Source organism: Canis lupus, chromosome 26, assembly GCF_048164855.1.
Source record: "Canis lupus baileyi chromosome 26, mCanLup2.hap1, whole genome shotgun sequence".
NCBI lineage: Eukaryota > Metazoa > Chordata > Mammalia > Carnivora > Canidae > Canis > Canis lupus.
In genome coordinates, this window is record NC_132863.1 from 4388872 (window position 1) to 4406065 (window position 17194).

A 17194-nucleotide genomic window follows, 5' to 3' on the forward strand; every position below is an offset into this window, starting at 1 on the left:
TAGCTGCTCACATGTGCTTGCTTCAGAGAGATTCCCACAGCTGATTAGTCTATGATTTTCCTTTATGATAACTTTTCAGCCGTGATTACAGGCAAACCTCAGAGATATTGTGGGTTCGGTACTGGGCCATCATAACAAAGGGACTATTGCAATAAAGCAAATAACAGGATAAAGTGAGTCAAATGAATATTCTCATTTTCCAGTACATATAAAAGTTATCTTTATACTATACTGTAGTCTATTAAGTGTGCAATAGCATTATGTCTAAAAAGGCAATGTAAATAACTTAATTAAAAAATATGGCTAAAAACTGCTAACCAACATTGGAGCTTTCAGTGAATCATAATCTTTAATGCTGGCGGACGGTCTCACCTTTATGTTGATGGCTGCTGACTGACTGGGGTGGTGGCTGCTGAAGGCTGGGGTGGCTGTGGCAATTTCTTAAAATAAAACAATGAAGTTTGATGTGTTAATTGACTCTCCTTTCATGAAAAATTTCTCTGTAGTAGGCAATGCTGTTTGATAGCATTTCACCCACAGGAGAACCTATCTCATATCTGGAGTCAATCTTCTCAAGCCTGTCACTGCTTTATCAACTAAGTTTATGTACTATTCTAAATCCTCTGTTGTCATTTCAGCAACCTTCACAGCATCTTCACCAGGGGCAGATTCCATCTCAAGAAACTACTCTTGCTCATCTATAAGAAGCAACTTCTCATCCGTTCAAGTTTTCTCATGAGATGGCAGCAAGTCAGCCCCATCTCCAGGCCCCACTTCTAATTCTAGTTCTCTTGCTGTTTCTACCACATCTGCAGGTACTTCCCACTGAAGTCTTAATCTTTCAATTTGTAAAAAATGCAGAAGTGCAATAAAGTGAAGCACAATAAAATGAGGTATACCCATATCTTTTTTCTGGAAAGTATCCCATTTTTTAGAAAAACTTCTGGTCGTACCTATTTTGATGATGATTTCCTTGTTGAACTCCCAGAATTCTGGGGCTCTGCAGTGACCTTATATACTGATGTTAAGTACAAACTATACTTACAGTGAGTGCATCATATCCAACACTTTTTTTTTTTTATCCAACACTTTTCAATGAAAAATGTTAAGTAAAATGAAATGTCCCCTTTGTCATGATTCTGACTCTTTGATGCTAGGAAATGAATTTATCAAATTGCCAATAATCAGAAGTAAGAAAGACAGAAGACAAGTTCGTTTCTAACTTAAGAAAACAAAAACAAAACAAAACAAAAAATTAATTAATTAATTAATAAAAAAAAAAAGAAAAACAAGTTGGCCATTTGTTTCATCTCATGATGTCCCTGCATCTTGACTTCTAGAACCACCATGTCACATTGCCTTTAACTAATTAAGTATCAAATGCCAACATGTGGCAGCCACTGTATGAGGTGCTAGAGCTGAAGAACACTAATCTGATACAGTGGTGAGAACTAGAAGTCAAGTTCAGTTAGTCAATTGTAATACCAGCCAAAAGGAGATCTAAGATGATAACCACAAGAGGTCATGGCTCTGCCATGCCTTCTGTGATTTCAAACATGTCTACAGCAGGCAGAGAGCAAGAGAAAACTCTAAACCAAATAAGTGCATTCCTGATTTATTTCTTGTGATCATCCGTAGTTAAAGAAAGGGGACTAGAGAGAGCATTTGCCTGACAGGAGAAATAAAAGTAAAGAAACAGGTTCATATTCTGGATGATTTTTTTGTAAATGGGTATAAAACAGAACAACATTCTGAAATAGCATATTCTACATGTCAAAAGACAGTCATGAATTTAGAAGCCTCTCTAGTAACCGCATACAGGAAAACAAGAAAGTATTGTGTGCATTCTAAAAAGACAAATTGTTAGAAGACTTGAGAGGACTCATACAGGGAAGAAAGATAAAATGGAAGGGAAGAAAACCTTCCAAGTAACAGATTTAAAAGGGAAAAGGCAACCCAAATTAGGAAGGCCTTGACCAAAACTATGCATTTTATAATTAAAAGGGACCCAATGATGGGGTGCCTGGGTGGCTCAGTTGGGTTAAGTGTCCGCCTTCAGTTCAGATCGAGCTCTGCATCGAGCTCCCTACTCAGTGAGGGGCCTGCTTCTCCCCTTGTCTTTCCCACTCCCCCACTTGTGTTTTTTCTCTCTCACTGTCAAATAAATAAATATCTTAAAAAGAAAAAAACCAAAAGGGGCCCAGTGATATCTGGTTTCCTTGGTCTTCAGAAAGGAAGCAGCAGTCAGTGAAAGTGATGATGAGGGAGAAGGGAGAGGGCACACAGGGCAAGCTTCCAGTGCTGATACCACTTCTTGATAGAACCCGACGTGGGATTCGATCCTGGGTCTCCAGGATCGCGCCCTGGGCCAAAGGCAGGCGCTAAACCACTGCGCCACCCAGGGATCCCTAAAATTTATTTTTAAAAGTGCATATGACAAGGACTTCAGCTTCTCCTAATGGCATCCTAGGTAATGAACGTGAAGCCTTGCACTAAGAACAAAAACATATTTGAAAAATCTCCTTGATAGCATTAGAGAGGTAATGAAGAATTACAAGATCAAAATATAGAAAAAGGAAATTCAAAGAAATGAACCTAATATGTGGGGCCACTTTTCTTTGAAGAGCATGTGTCAATTCCAGAAGAGGGGGCTGAGAGCCTGAGAAGCTAAGCAGAGCTCAGACAACTTCACAGAGTTGGGAGAATAAAAACTGATGTTCAGGTCTACTAAAGAAGGGAACCCTAATAAGTCATCCACACTTTGAACTGGAACCTTAAAGGGCTACTTTTTGCAGATAAGGGTGAAACAGAATAGTTTGGTAATCAAGGGGACCAAAGTCTGGTTCCAAGCCATCAAAATCCTCATACCTGGATGAAAGAATCCAAGATTGCTTCTGCTCCAGACACCTGCCAGAAGCATAGGTAAATCTTCTTCAGAGAACTTCCTAGGTCTGAAATCACTCTGAAAATGCTCCCATATAATAGCTATTCAAAAATTACTAGAGATTTGAGAAAAATAAGACAGTTATTAAAAACCAAAAGAAACAAAAGAAAATAGACACACAGGGAGTAAAGGGGGTACAGTGTTTAAGGTACTTATATTATCCAGGAAGAATGTAAAAATAGGTTAACAGTAGATTTTTAAAGGTCAGTAACTCATAGATCAAAAATTAGTGAATACACAGATTAGAACTATGTAATTAATAAGTTTGAGCTAACGGAAACATACAGAACTCTACACCTCACAAAAAATTGGATAGACATTCTTTACAAGCACACAGGAGTGTTTATAAAAACTGACCATTACTATGGCCAATCAACAAAGGCCAAAGAGCAGATGCTGTTCAGAGCACATTCTCTGCCAAGACTGTGATAAAACTGGATCTCTAAAATAAAAAGATAATGCCTCTTTCCGCCAATGTTTAAGAACTTAAAAAAAAAAATCACTTCTCAATAATGCCTATGTTAAAGAAGAAAGTTTAATACTTATTTAGAAACATTTAGATAATTACATTAAAATATTTAAAACTGAATGACATTGATAGTGTTACTTGTCAAAACCAGTGGGGTACAAATCAAGCAGTACTTAGGCGGAAGCTTAATGCCTTAGAAAAAGAACCACATAATAAATTCCAAGGAAAGAAATAAAGGAATAATGAAGATAATAATAGAAATTAATAAGATTTTTAAAAAGCAATAGGTGGGATCAAATCTGATTTGAAGAAATTAATAAAATAGACATCTCATGCAGGGTTGACTGATTTAAAAAAAAATAGGGCAGACATAAACTTATGAATGAGAAAAGGAGCATAATTATTGACATGGTAGAAATTCTAAAATATAAAATAGACCCACACATTTGAGAACTTAGAAAATGGATCTATTTCTAGTATAGTATACATTTGCAAATTGACTTGAGATGAATGAAAACATAAATATATACGTGAGCATTTAAGAAATGGAATAAGTAATCAAACAAAAATTGATGGAATATTCACTGGTAGACCTGTCTTGCAAAAAATGTTTAAAGAAGTCCTTCAGGCTGTAACCTTCACAAGGGCTTCTCAGTATTCCCCAAGCCTGTCTTTGCTACAGGTCACTCACCTCTTCTGACCCAGGCCAGCAGCTAGGGTGGGATGGCTTGCAAAAGCTGAGGAATCAGGTGCAAAATGGTCAACGGAGTTGTGGGGTTTTTTTTTGTTGTTGTTTGTTTGTTTGTTTGCTTGTTTTTTAAATCTCTTGCACAGACACCAGGTAACAATGATTGTGATTACTGTCTATTTTGCTAATAATCATGTCTCAGAACTACTGCCATCTTGGAAACCTGATTCTGGACTTTTTAAGTTTTAACCAAAGTAGAGATAAGGAAAGTCTCAGATATTTCAGATAAAAATAAGTTAGCTGTAACAAGAGAAATTTACCTTTTGCAAAACTGAAGAAGAAAAGGCAAAACTGGGGAATGATGTGTCAAGTATAACATGAAGAAGATACACCGATGGCCCCACCTGCTGGCACCGGGTTATTTTTCCAGAAGTGTAAAGCACAACCTTACTTTGGGAACAAAGGCCAGAATCTGTGGGGGTGGCAAGAAATAGCTCAGGGGGCCACCTGCACTGAGGGTGAGAGATCATGCCCAAGAAAAACAAATGACAGTAGTGAAGAAAAAAAAAAAGTGAGAAAAGGTATCTGAAGGCATCATTACATCTGAAGCAATATGTTTCCAGCTCCTCTTAAAGTGAATTGAGGGTAAATTCTAAAGGAACAGTTATAACATCTGATTCCTGACAATGTGATTTCCAGTAGCAAATCTTTCTCTGATACAAGAACTTCCTTCCTGTGTCTAACTTTGAAGAGGGGCTAAATTAATATCATTGGATGATATTCAATCTATGTGATCACATCTTTGCGACCTTGAGAAACTAAAGCTTTCATGTTACTTAACCTAAAATAGAGCATTACATTTTGCTTTCAGTCCTGCTCTGGGGCAGGGGGAGGGGAGGTGGGGTGGGGAAGAACACAGCAACTCTGCAAGTACTTTGTTCAAGTATGAAGAAGGGCACAGCATTTCATTAGCTTATTTGAGACTGGAAGGCACAAAAATCAGTATGGACAGAGTAAAAGGTCAAATTGCCATAGCTTAGTTTTCTTTTTCTAATTAAAGAATTTAATTTGCTCCCTGAGGGGATCCCTGTGTGGCTCAGCGGTTTGGCGCCTGCCTTTGGTCCAGGGCACGATCCTGGAGTCTCGGGATCGGGTCCTACGTTGGGCTCCCCGCATGGAGCCTGCGTCTCTCTCTGCCGGTGTCTCTGCCTCTCTCTCTCTCTCTCTCATGAATAAATAAATAAAATCTTTAAAAAAATAATTTGCTCCCTGAACTTTTTTATTCAACCTTATGAAATATTATCCTTGATGACACTCCAGTTATTTAAGCAGGAGAGGATTACTGGGAAACAGTCCAGGGTACCAGTTAGGACTGCAGACTATGGAAGTAGGCAGCTGAGTTCAAAGTTCACTGAGCTGCAGTGTGACTGAACACAACCTCTGTTTGTTTCCTTCTCTGTAAAATGGTGATGATAACAGGAATAAATGGGTTATTACAAAGCTGTTCTAATGCTGCCTGGCACAGAGTTGATGATACCATAGGCATTATGATTGCAATGTGGGTGACAGTACAGAAATTAAGAGCATGAATTCTGGCATCTATCAGTATGGATACTAGCTGTATCTCTAACTAGCTTTGTGACGGGGAAGGTTACTCAATCTTTCTAAATCCGACTTGAAACACTCCACTTGGCATCTACAGCACAACTTCTCAATTCTCCTTCTTCATGCAGCCTATCTTAGACTCCTTTGATGGTTCCTTCTGATCTTCCTGATCTCGAATATGGAGTCAAGCTTGGGCTGTTTTCCTAATTATAATCACTCCTTAATGGTTTCGGGGTATATGATTTAAAAATGCATTTATACTCTGATGACTCAGTAAAGTTGCAGAATACAAAAACAACATATAAAAATCAATCTCACTTTTTATATAACACATAACTCAAAAAGGAAATTAAATAGACCCCACTGACAACAGAAATCAAAAAGATAAAATACTTAGAAATAAACATAACCAAAGAGGCAAAAGACCCATGCACTGAAAACTACAAAACACTATTGAAAGAAATTAAAGAAAACACAAATAAATGGAAAGACATCTCATGCTCATGGGTTGGAAGACTTAATATTGTTAATACTACCCAAAATGATCTATAGATTCAATACAACCCTTATCAAAATCCTAAGGCATTTTTTTACAGAGATAGAAAAAACAATCCTAATTCATACGGAACTACAAAGGACACTGACTAGCCAAAATATACAGAGGAAAAAGAAAAAAGCCAGAGGACTCTCACTTCCTGATTTCAAAGCATATTACAAAGCTACAGTAATCAAAATTGTATGGTACCGGCAGAAACACAGACATATAACCAAATGGAATAGAACAAAGAGCCCAGAAACAAATCCACACAGATGGAGTCAATTCATCTTTGGTCAAGAATATACAATGGGGAAAAGATAGTTTCAACAAATGGTGATGGGATAACTGGACATCCACAAGCAAGGATGAAATTGGACCCTTATCTTATACCACACACAAAAGTCAATTCAAAATATATTGAAATGTAAACATAACACCTGAAACTGTAAAGCTCCCAGAAGTAAACATATAACAGCTTCCTAACATTCGTCTTAGCAATTATTTCTTGGGTATGACACCAAAAACAAAAACAGACAAGCAGGAATATGTAAAACTAAAAAGTTTTTACATGGCAAAGGAAACAGCCAACTGAGTGAAAAAGTATCCTATGGAATGGGAGAAAATATCTGCAAAACATATATGATAAGGGATTAATATTCAAAACTATATAAGGAACTCCTACAACTCAACTGCAAAAAACAAACAACCCCCTTAAAAAATGGGCAAAAAATCTGAATAGATATTTCTCAAAAGAAGACATGCAAATAACCAAGAGATATATGAAAGGATGTTCAACATCACTTATTATTAGGGAATTGCAAATCAAGCACAATGAGATATCACTTCAGTGCTTGTTAGAATGTCCATTATTTGTTGGGGATGGGGAACAAACAGAAAATAATAAGTGTTGGTGAGGACATAGAGAAACTAGGTCCTTGTACACTTTTGATAGGAGTATAAAATGTTGCTGCAACTATGGAAAACAGTATGGAAGTTCCTTAAAAAAACTAAAAATAGAACATTATGATCCAGCAATCTCACTTCTGGGTATTTATCCAAAAGAACTGAAATCAGGATCTCAGAGAGAGATCATCATTCCCATGTTTATTGCAGCATTATTCGCAATAGCCAAGAGGTAGAAAAAAACTAAGCGTCCTAGACAGGTGAGTGCATGAAGAAAATCTAGTATGCATACAGAATGGAATATTATTCAGTCATTAAAAGAAAGAAATCCTATCAGATTTCTTATATAAGATATATATAAGAATCCACTTATATAAGATATCTAAGGTAGTCAAATTCAGAAGCAGAAAGTAGAATGGTGGCTTCAGGGGCTGGGGGAGAGGTCAGTGGGGCTTGCTGTTCAATGAGCATAAAGTTTCAGTTCTTCAAGATGGAAAAGTTCTAGAGATATGTTATACAACATTGTGTGTACAGTCAACAATACTGTATGGTACACTTAAAAATATGTTAACTTTTCAACAAATGGTGCTAAAACAACATCCATAAGCAAAAAATAAATAAAATGAATCTAGAAACATACCTTATATCCTTCATAAAAATTAGCTCAAAATGGATCCCAGTCCTAAATATAAAACACAAAATAATAAAACTTCTGAAAGAGAACATAGGAGAAAACCTAGATGATCTTGGGTTATGGCTATGACCTTTTGGATACAACACCGAAGTCATGATCCATGAAAGAAATAATTGATAAGCTAGATCTCATCATAAGCAAAAACTTATGCTCTGCAGAAAGGTAATATCAAGAGAATGAGAAGACAAGCACAGATTTGGAGAAAATATTCACAAAAGACACATCTGATAAAGGACTTAAATCCAAAATATACAAAGAGCTCTTAAAAATGGACAATGAGAAAATGAACAACTCAATTAAAAATGGGCAAAAGATCTGAACAAACACCTCACCAAAGAAGATGCACATATAATAAGTAAATGTATGAAAAGATGCTCAATATCACTAGGGAACTGCAAATTAAAACAACATGATACATCATTATGGATCTATTGAAATAGCTAAAACAAAAAAGAAAAACTAATAAATGCTAACAAGGCTCTTAAGCAACAAGAATTCTTATTCACTGCCAGCGGGAATACAAAAGCCACTATGCAAGACAGTTTGGCGGCTTCTTACAAAGCTAAACATAGTCTTAGTATATAGTCTAGCAACTGTACTCCTTAGTATATACCCAGAGTTGAAAACTATATTCACATAAAAATCTACATGTGGATGTCTATATCAGTTTTATTCATAATTTCCAAAACATTGAAGCCACAAAGATGTCCTTCAATAGGAGAATGGATATAAAACTATAGTATATATCCAGGTAATGAATATTATTTATCACTTTAAAAAAATGAGCTATGAAGCCACAGAAAGGACATGGAGGAACCTTAAAGGCCTATTTCCCACCCAGTAAAAGAAGCCAATCTGAAAAGGCTACAAGCTGTATGATTCCAAGAATATGACATTCTAGAAAAGGTAAGACTATCGAGACTGTGAAAGGATCAGCAGTTACTAACCAGGGAGCAGGGGTAGGAGTATGAATTGGAGGAGCATGGAGAATTTTTAGTGCAGTGGAAATCCTCTTTATGATGCTATAATGATAGACACATGTCATCATGCATTATCCAAATTCACAGAATGTGCAATACCAAGAGTGAACTAATAATGGAAACTATGGATTTTGGGTGATCATAATCAATCAGTGAAGGTCTATCAATTGTAACAAACATACCACTCTGGTACAAGATGTTGATAATGAGACAGCTATATGTGGTGGCAGAAGATATATGAGAAATCTTTGCATCTACCTCTCACTTTTGTTGTGAACCTAAAATTATTCTATAAAAATAAAGTCTTAAGAAATGTTAGGGTAAAACTCATCTTACATGTGTTTTTTCTTTTTTAACACACACCACACACACACACACACACACACACATATATCTCCAAAATTTGACTACTTCTCACAGCTATTACCCCAGTCAAAGCACTACCATCTCTCCCTGGATCGCTATAATATTCTCCAAACATCTCCCTATTCCCATCCTTCCCCTAATAGTTCACTTTCCATTAAATAGTCAGCATGATTCTTCATCTCCCTTAAAGCACAATCCAAAGTTCTTCCTATAGCTCATAAGACCCTTCATAATTTGGCCTGTTGATACGTTTTTCACTCCTTGTCCTGCCTTCCTCCCACCTCTTCTGGTCCAGCTGCATGGGATTTTGTGCCTTTCCTAGAAACATCAAGTATGCTCCCACTTGAAGTATGCTCCCACTTGAGGTCCTTTTTACTTTTCATTCCTGTTACCTGGTATGCTCTTCCTCAAGATATTTCTCATACATCTCCCAGATATTGAAGGGGAAAAAGGAAATATAAATTGATAAACAAATATACCAGGATGAAAATTAAGGTGACAAGGAATAAAGCAGGTTAAGTGATAGAGAAGGTATGAGTACAACTTAATGTGGCTTACTCATTCACTTACTTTCGATCACTATTCAAATAGCATCTTACCAGAAAGACTCTCCCTGATTATCCTATATAAATTGCATTTATGCCTTTTTTTTAATAAACATAACCTGCTTATTCTTTCTCACAATACTTTTTACATAGATTGTAAGTTTATTGTATCTTCCTCCCCTTTACCTGCATGATCACAAGTACCATATGAGCAAACTAGTATCTGGCACAAAGCAGGCACAAGGTAAATATTTAAGGTAAAATGAACAAAGTCCTTTATTAGTTATCTATAGACTGAACAAACTACCCCAAAACTTAGTAGCTTAAAACAGCCACCATTTTATCATATGTGATGATTCTGTGGATCAAGAAATCATGCAGGCCTTGGCTGTGTGATTCTTCTATTTCATGTGTTAATTGAGAGAGGATGGCTAGTGATGTTTTGCTGGTGGATACATTTGTAAGGAGGGTCCAAGAAGGCTTCACTACCTGTTTGGCACCTTGGTGGAAATATCTGGAAGGACTGGCCCAGCAGGGATCACAGTTTATAGAGTACCTACACATAATTTCTTCAGCACAGCAGCCTCAGAATAGTCAGACTTCTAACATATTGGTTCAGGGTTCCCAGAACAAGGTCTAGCAAACAGGACAGAAACTGCATGGCCTTTTATAACTTAACTTTCAAAGTCAGAAAGCATCAATTCCACCATCCTCTATTTAGTTAAGTAGTTTATAAGCTCACTCAGATTCAAGGGAAGTGCACAGAGACCCCATCTTTTGACAAGAGGAGTGTTGAAGAATTTGTGGTCATATTTTAAATTGCTACAACTCCACACTGCACGATACAGAATTTTGGGCCTAACAAGCATTCAAAATATTTTGGCTGAATTAAAATGGAATTATAGAACATGATTTTCAGTTAGGGAACTATAATTAAAAGGAAGAATAATCATGTTCTATAATTCCACTGTGAGATAATTACAAAGGGTATAACATACAAATAATGGGAATATCAGAAGAATAAGAAGATAAAGGAGTAGAAGGAATATTTGAAATAATAATGGCTAAAAATTTTCCAAAGTTAATGACAGATACCAAACTACAGACCCAGGAAGCTCAGAGAACATGAAATAGGGTAAATATAAAAAAAAAATTTCCTAGGAATATCACATAAAAATCCTTAATGTGTATGCACCTAACAACAGGGCACCAAAATACCTATATAAAAATGATAGAACTACAAGGAGAAACAGGCAAATCCACCATGTGGACACTTCAACACATCTCTGTCAGTAACTGGCATATCCAGCATGTAAAACAAGCAGCAAGGATATAGCTGAAGTGAAAAGCACCATAGTCAACTTGATCTAATTGATGTATAAAGGATACGCCATCCAACAACCGCAAAATATACATTCTTCTCAAGCTCACATGGAACATTTGCCAAGGCAAACCATATTCTGTTCCATAAAACAAACCCCAAAGAAGTTAAAAGAACAGAATTCATGGAAAGTATACTTTCAGACCAGAATGGAATGGAACCAAAGATCAATAATAGAAACATAGGATGTCTCAAAATATTTGGACATTAAATATACACATTTCTGAAGAACATATGGGCCAAAGAAGATGTTTCAAGAGAAAGTAAATTATATTTTGACCAAGTGAAAATGAAAGCACAACTTATCAAAATTTGTGGGATGTACCAAGAGGAGGGCTTACAGGGAAATTTACAGCACTGAACATATATATTAGAAAAGAAGAAAAGTCTAAAATCAATAATCTAAACTTTCACCTTAAAAAACAAGAAAAAAAGAAGAGCAAACTTTCCAAAGTAAGCAGAAGAAAAGAAATAATAAAATTTACAAAAGAAACTAATGAAATTGAAAACAGGAAAACAATAGAGGAAATCAACAAAACAAAAACGGTTTCTTTGAAAAGAGAAAAGCCAACAAAATGGATAAACCTCTAGCCAGGTGTCTTTTCCTCTTGTAAGGGCTCCATCCTTACTGGATTAAAGCCTCTCTTCTGTGACCTCTTTTAACCTAAATCACCTTTTCACAGGCCAATCTCCAAATACAGTCACTTGTAGCACTGGAGCTTCCAAATATGAATTTGGGGGGAACACACACATTCAACCAATAATACAAGGCTAACCAAGAAAAGAAAAGAAAAAAAAGAAAAGAAAAGAAAAGAAAAGAAAAGAAAAGAAAAGAAAAGAAAAGAAAATTCACATATGAATGAATGACAGACCATCATTATCGATCCCATGTATATTAAAGACATAATAAAGGAATAGTATAAATAATTCTATACAAATTTGATAACTCAGATGAACGAATTCCTAGAAGGACACAATCTACCAAGTTTTACATAAAGAGAAAGAGATAATCTGAATAGAACTATACATGTTAAAGAAATTGAATTAATCACTGATTATCTCTCAAAACAGAAAGTACCAGGGCCAGATTGGTTCACTGGCAAATTCTACCAAACATTTAAAGAAGAAATTATACCAATTCTCTACAATCTCTTTCAGAGGATAGAAGCCAAAAGAACACTTCATAACTAGCATTACCCTTACACCAAAATTAGATAAAGATATTATAAGAAAGGAAACTACAAATCAGTATCTCTCATGAACACAGATGTAAAAATTCTCAAAAAAATTGGCAAACTGAATCCAAGAATATATTAAAAAATTACACAGCATGACCAGCTGGATTTTATTCCAAGCACAGAAGGCTGATTTAACGTTTGAAAATCAATGAATGTGGGCAGCCTCGGTGGCTCAGCAGTTTAGCGCCACCTTCAGTCCAGGGCGTGATCCTGGAGACCGAGGATCGAGTCCCATGTCAGGCTCCCTGCATGGAGCCTGCTTCTCCCTCTGCCTGTGTCTCTGCCTCTCTCTCTGTCTCTCATGAGTAAATAAATAAAAATCTTAAAAAAAAAAAAAAAGAAAATAAATGAATGTAATCCATCAGATCTCAAGGTAAAGAAGAAAAATCATATGATTCTACCATTAGGTACAGAAAAAGCATATAACAAGAGTCAACACTTGTTCATTGATAAAACTCTCAGCAAACCAAAAATAAAGGTGAATTTCTTCAACTTGATAAAGAACAGATATTCTTCAGCAGATAAAGAACAAAAACCCTATGGCGAACATTATATTTAATGTCAAAGAACTAAATGCTTTCCCCCCATAAGATCAGCAACAAGGCCAGAATGTCTCGTCTCACCACTCCTATTCAACGTTGTACTAGAAATCCTAGCAAATGAAAAAAGAAAATAAAAGGCATTTAGATTGGGAAGAAAGAAACAAAACTGTCTTTGTTCACAGAGGACATTCTTATCTATGTTGAAAATCCCAACATAGAATCACAACAAAAACTCCTGGAGCTAATAATAATTATAGCAATGTTGCAGGATATAAGGTTAATATGCAAAAGTCAACTACTTTCTCAGCAAAGGAAACAAAACTAAAAGGCAACATATGGAAAGGAAGAAGATATTTACAAATATCAGGTAAAGGGTTTTATACAAAATCTATAAAGAACTTATCAAATTCAATACCCAAAAAAAAACAAACAATCCAGTCAAGAAATGAGAAGACATGAACAGACATTTTTCCAAAGAACACAAATGGCAAATGGCCAATAGACACATGAACAAATGCTCCACTTCACTCGGTATCAGGGAAATACACATCAAAACCACAATCAGATACCACCTTACACCAGTCAGATTGGCTAAAATTAATAAGTCAGGAAATGACAGATATTGGCAAGGATGCAGAGAAAGGGGAACCCTCTTACACTGTTGGTGGGAATGCAAACTGGGGCAGCCACTCTGGAAAACAGTATGGAGGGTCCTCAAAAAGTTAAAAAAAAGAGCTACCTTATGACCCAGCAATTGCACTATTAGGTATTTATCCAAAGGATACAAACATAGTGATTCAAAGTGCACCCCAAAGCCTATAGTAGCCATGTCCATAATAGCCAAATTATGCAAGGAACCCAGATGTTCACTGACAGATGAATGAATAAAGAAGATGTGGGAGATACTATACACACACATGCACGCGCGCGCACACACACACGTGTGTGTGTATGAATACATATATATTCATTCATTCATTATATTCATATACATATATTCATTATATATATGACTATTACATATATATATATGACTATTACTGAGCCATCAAAAAGAATGAAATCTTGCCATTTGCACATATGAATGTGGATGGAACTATGTGGACAATGTGGATGGAACTAGAAGGTATTATGCTAACCAAAATAAGTCAGTCAGAGAAAGACAAATACCATGATTTCACTCCTTCTAGGGGAAGGGAAGGAAAAATAAAATAATATTAAAACAGAGGGAAGCAAACCATAAGAGACTCCTAACTATAAGAACAAGCTAAGGGTTGCTGGAGGGAAGTGGGTGGGGGTTAACTGGGTGATGGACACTAAAAAGGGCACTTGAAGTAATGAGCACTGGGTGTTGTATGCAACTGATGAATCAATGACTTCTACTTCTGAAACTAATAATACAGAATAAGTTAATTAAATTGAATGTAAAAAATTATTTTAAGTCCATTGCTTTCTTATGAGCAATTTAAATTTGAAATTAAAAACACACTATAGGGATCCCTGGGTGGCGCAGCGGTTTGGCGCCTGTCTTTGGCCCAGGGCGCGATCCTGGAGACCCGGGATCGAATCCCATGTCAGGCTCCCGGTGCATGGAGCCTGCTTCCCCCTCTGCCTGTGTCTCTACCTCTCTCTCTCTCTCTGTGACTATCATAATTTAAAAAAAAAAAATAAAATCTTTAAAAAAAAAAAAATAAAAAAATAAATAAAAACACACTATATTTACGTTAGCACCAAAAAAAAGGAGAAAAGTACTTAAGAATAATAAATCTAACAGTATATATGTAGAAGAACTCCAAGAAGAAAACTACAAAACTGATTGAAGAAATCAAAGAACTAAAATAAATGAAGAGATATTCCATGTTCAGGCATAGAAAGTCTCAACATTGTTAAGATGTCAGTTTTTCCCAACTTGAATTCCCAGCTCTTGCTCGTTCTTTCTCTTTCTCTTTCTCTTTCTCTTTCTCTTTCTTTCTCTTTCTCCTTCCTTCCTTCCTTCCTTCCTTCCTTCCTTCCTTCCTTCCTTCCTTCCTTCCTTCCTTCCTCCCTCCCTTCCTTCCTTCCTTCCCCACCCCCCCCTCTCTCTCTCGTAGGCTCCACACCCAATATGGGGCTTAAACTCTCGACCCTGAGATCAGGAGTTAAATGCTCTACTGACTGAGACAGGCAGGTGCCCCTTTGAATCCCAACTCTGGATTCGATACAATATCAATCAAAAGCCCAGCAAGTTATCTTTCTGGATACTGACAGATTAATTCTATAGTTTATATGGAGCCAACACAGTACTGAAGAAAAGCAAAGTAAAAGGACTGATACTACATGACTTCAAGATTTACTATAAAGTTACTATACAGCGTGGTACTGGTAAACAATAAATGGCTTAGAATATAAAGCCCAGAAATAGACCCACCAAACTATTCAATTCTTTAATGGAAAAAGGATCATCTTTTCAACAGATGGTATTGGAACAAATAAGACATCCACATGCAAAAAGACAATGAATCTGGAAATTTACATTTTGCCTTTTACAAAAATTAACTCAGAATGGAGCACATATCTAAATGTAAACTGCAAAACCATAATATTTCTAGAAGATAACAAAGGAGAAAATCTAGGTGACCTCAGATTTTGTGGTGAGTTTCTAGATACAGTAGCATAAGCACAATGAAAGAACAAAATTGGTAAGTTTAACTTTGTTAAAGTAAAAAACTTCTGGGGGCTTCAAGATGGTGGCAGGGGCTCCAACTAGCTAGGCCCTGCAGTCCTGGAGGGGACAGCACTCATTGCTGGGATCCACCACTCTGGGAGAGAGAAGAAAGAAAACAAAAAACAAAGACAAAAAAACTTCTGTACTGAAAAAGGCACTATTAAGAGAATGGAAAGACAAGCCACAGACTGGGAGAAAGTATGAACAAAATACATTATCTCCCTCATAAAGCACTTGTATCCAAAATATGTAAAGAATTCTTTAAATTCAATAAAAAAATCAATCCAATTAAAAACTGGGGAAAAGAACTGAACAGGTACTTCCTCAAAGAAGATATACAAATAGTAAATAAAGTATATGAAAACATGCTTAACATCATATGCCATTAGGAAATTATAAATTAAAACATATACCATTGTGTATCTATTAGAATAGTTAAGTGAAATTGACAATACCAAAGGCTTATAAGGATATGGAACAGGAATTCTCATTCATTGCTGGTGGGAATGCAAAATGGGATAACCACCATGGAAGACAATTTAGCAGTTTCTTACAAAGTTAAACACAGTCTTACCACACAATTTAGCTATTATACTCCTTGATATTTACGCAAATGAGTTTAAAAATTATGTCTACACAAAAACCTGTACACAAATGTCTATAGCAGATTTATTCATCATTGACAAAATGTGTAAGTCACGAAGAAGTCCTTCAGTAGATAAATGGATAAATAAACTGTGGTATATCCAGATAACAAAATATTATTCAGCACTATAAAGGAAATGAGCTATCAAGCCATAAAAAAAAAGACAAGAAGGAATTTAAAAGGCATGTTGCTTAGGGAAAGAAGTCAATTTGAGAAGGCTACATACTGAATGATTTCAAAAATAAGACATTCTAGGGATCCCTGGGTGGCGCAGCGGTTTGGCGCCTGCCTTTGGCCCAGGGCGCGATCCTGGAGACCCGGGATCGAATCCCACGTCGGGCTCCCGGTGCATGGAGCCTGCTTCTCCCTCTGCCTGTGTCTCTGCCTCTCTCTCTCTCTGTGACTATCATAAACAAATAAAAAAAAAAAAATAAAAAAAAATAAAAAAAAAAAGACATTCTAGTAAAGGTAAAACTATAGAGACAATAGACCAATGGTAACCAGAGGTTTGGGTGAGGGAAGGGAGAAAGAGAGATAAGTAGAGCATAAGGCATTTTCAGGCAGTGAAAGTATTCTGTATGATATTGTAAAGGTGCATATACAACATTATGCATTGTAAACAAAGAGAAGTAAAAAAAATCCTCAATACATTGCTTCATTCATTAGAGAAGGAAGCAGAGATATACTGCTTACATAAAAAAACTGCTTGTTAAGTAATGCAGCTGTGCCCCCCCACACACTTTTCTAGGTCCCTACCAGTCTACCATGTTCCATCCCTGCTTACCTGCATGTGGTCATGTGTCGAAAATGTACTTGCTCAGATGGTGAGGGTATACGGCAAGAAAAAGCACACATTAGCTTCCGGGCCACCCACTTTGCCACCCCAGCACCACACTGGACCCTGAACATATCTGATTCAGCCTGCCTTGAGTCACTACAGGTAGCGACTTC

General features: G+C 36.4%; 1 protein-coding gene across 9 annotated transcripts in view; it reads right to left on the bottom strand.

Moving 5' to 3' along the window:
- The window catches only part of KIZ (kizuna centrosomal protein), a 131234-nt gene that overhangs the window by 62345 nt on the left and 51695 nt on the right, over positions 1-17194 (bottom strand). For 7 of the 9 annotated variants that reach the window (XR_012018139.1, XM_072799824.1, XM_072799823.1 and 4 more), the window contains one exon: positions 16470-16646. The exons of the other annotated variants lie outside the window; for them this stretch is intronic. Coding sequence is in view for 6 of the 7 variants with exons in the window: in XM_072799824.1 (XP_072655925.1) it covers positions 16470-16646 (177 nt within the window). In the remaining variant the exon portion in view is untranslated. The remainder of the gene's footprint in view (positions 1-16469; positions 16647-17194) is intronic. 9 annotated transcript variants of the gene reach the window in all.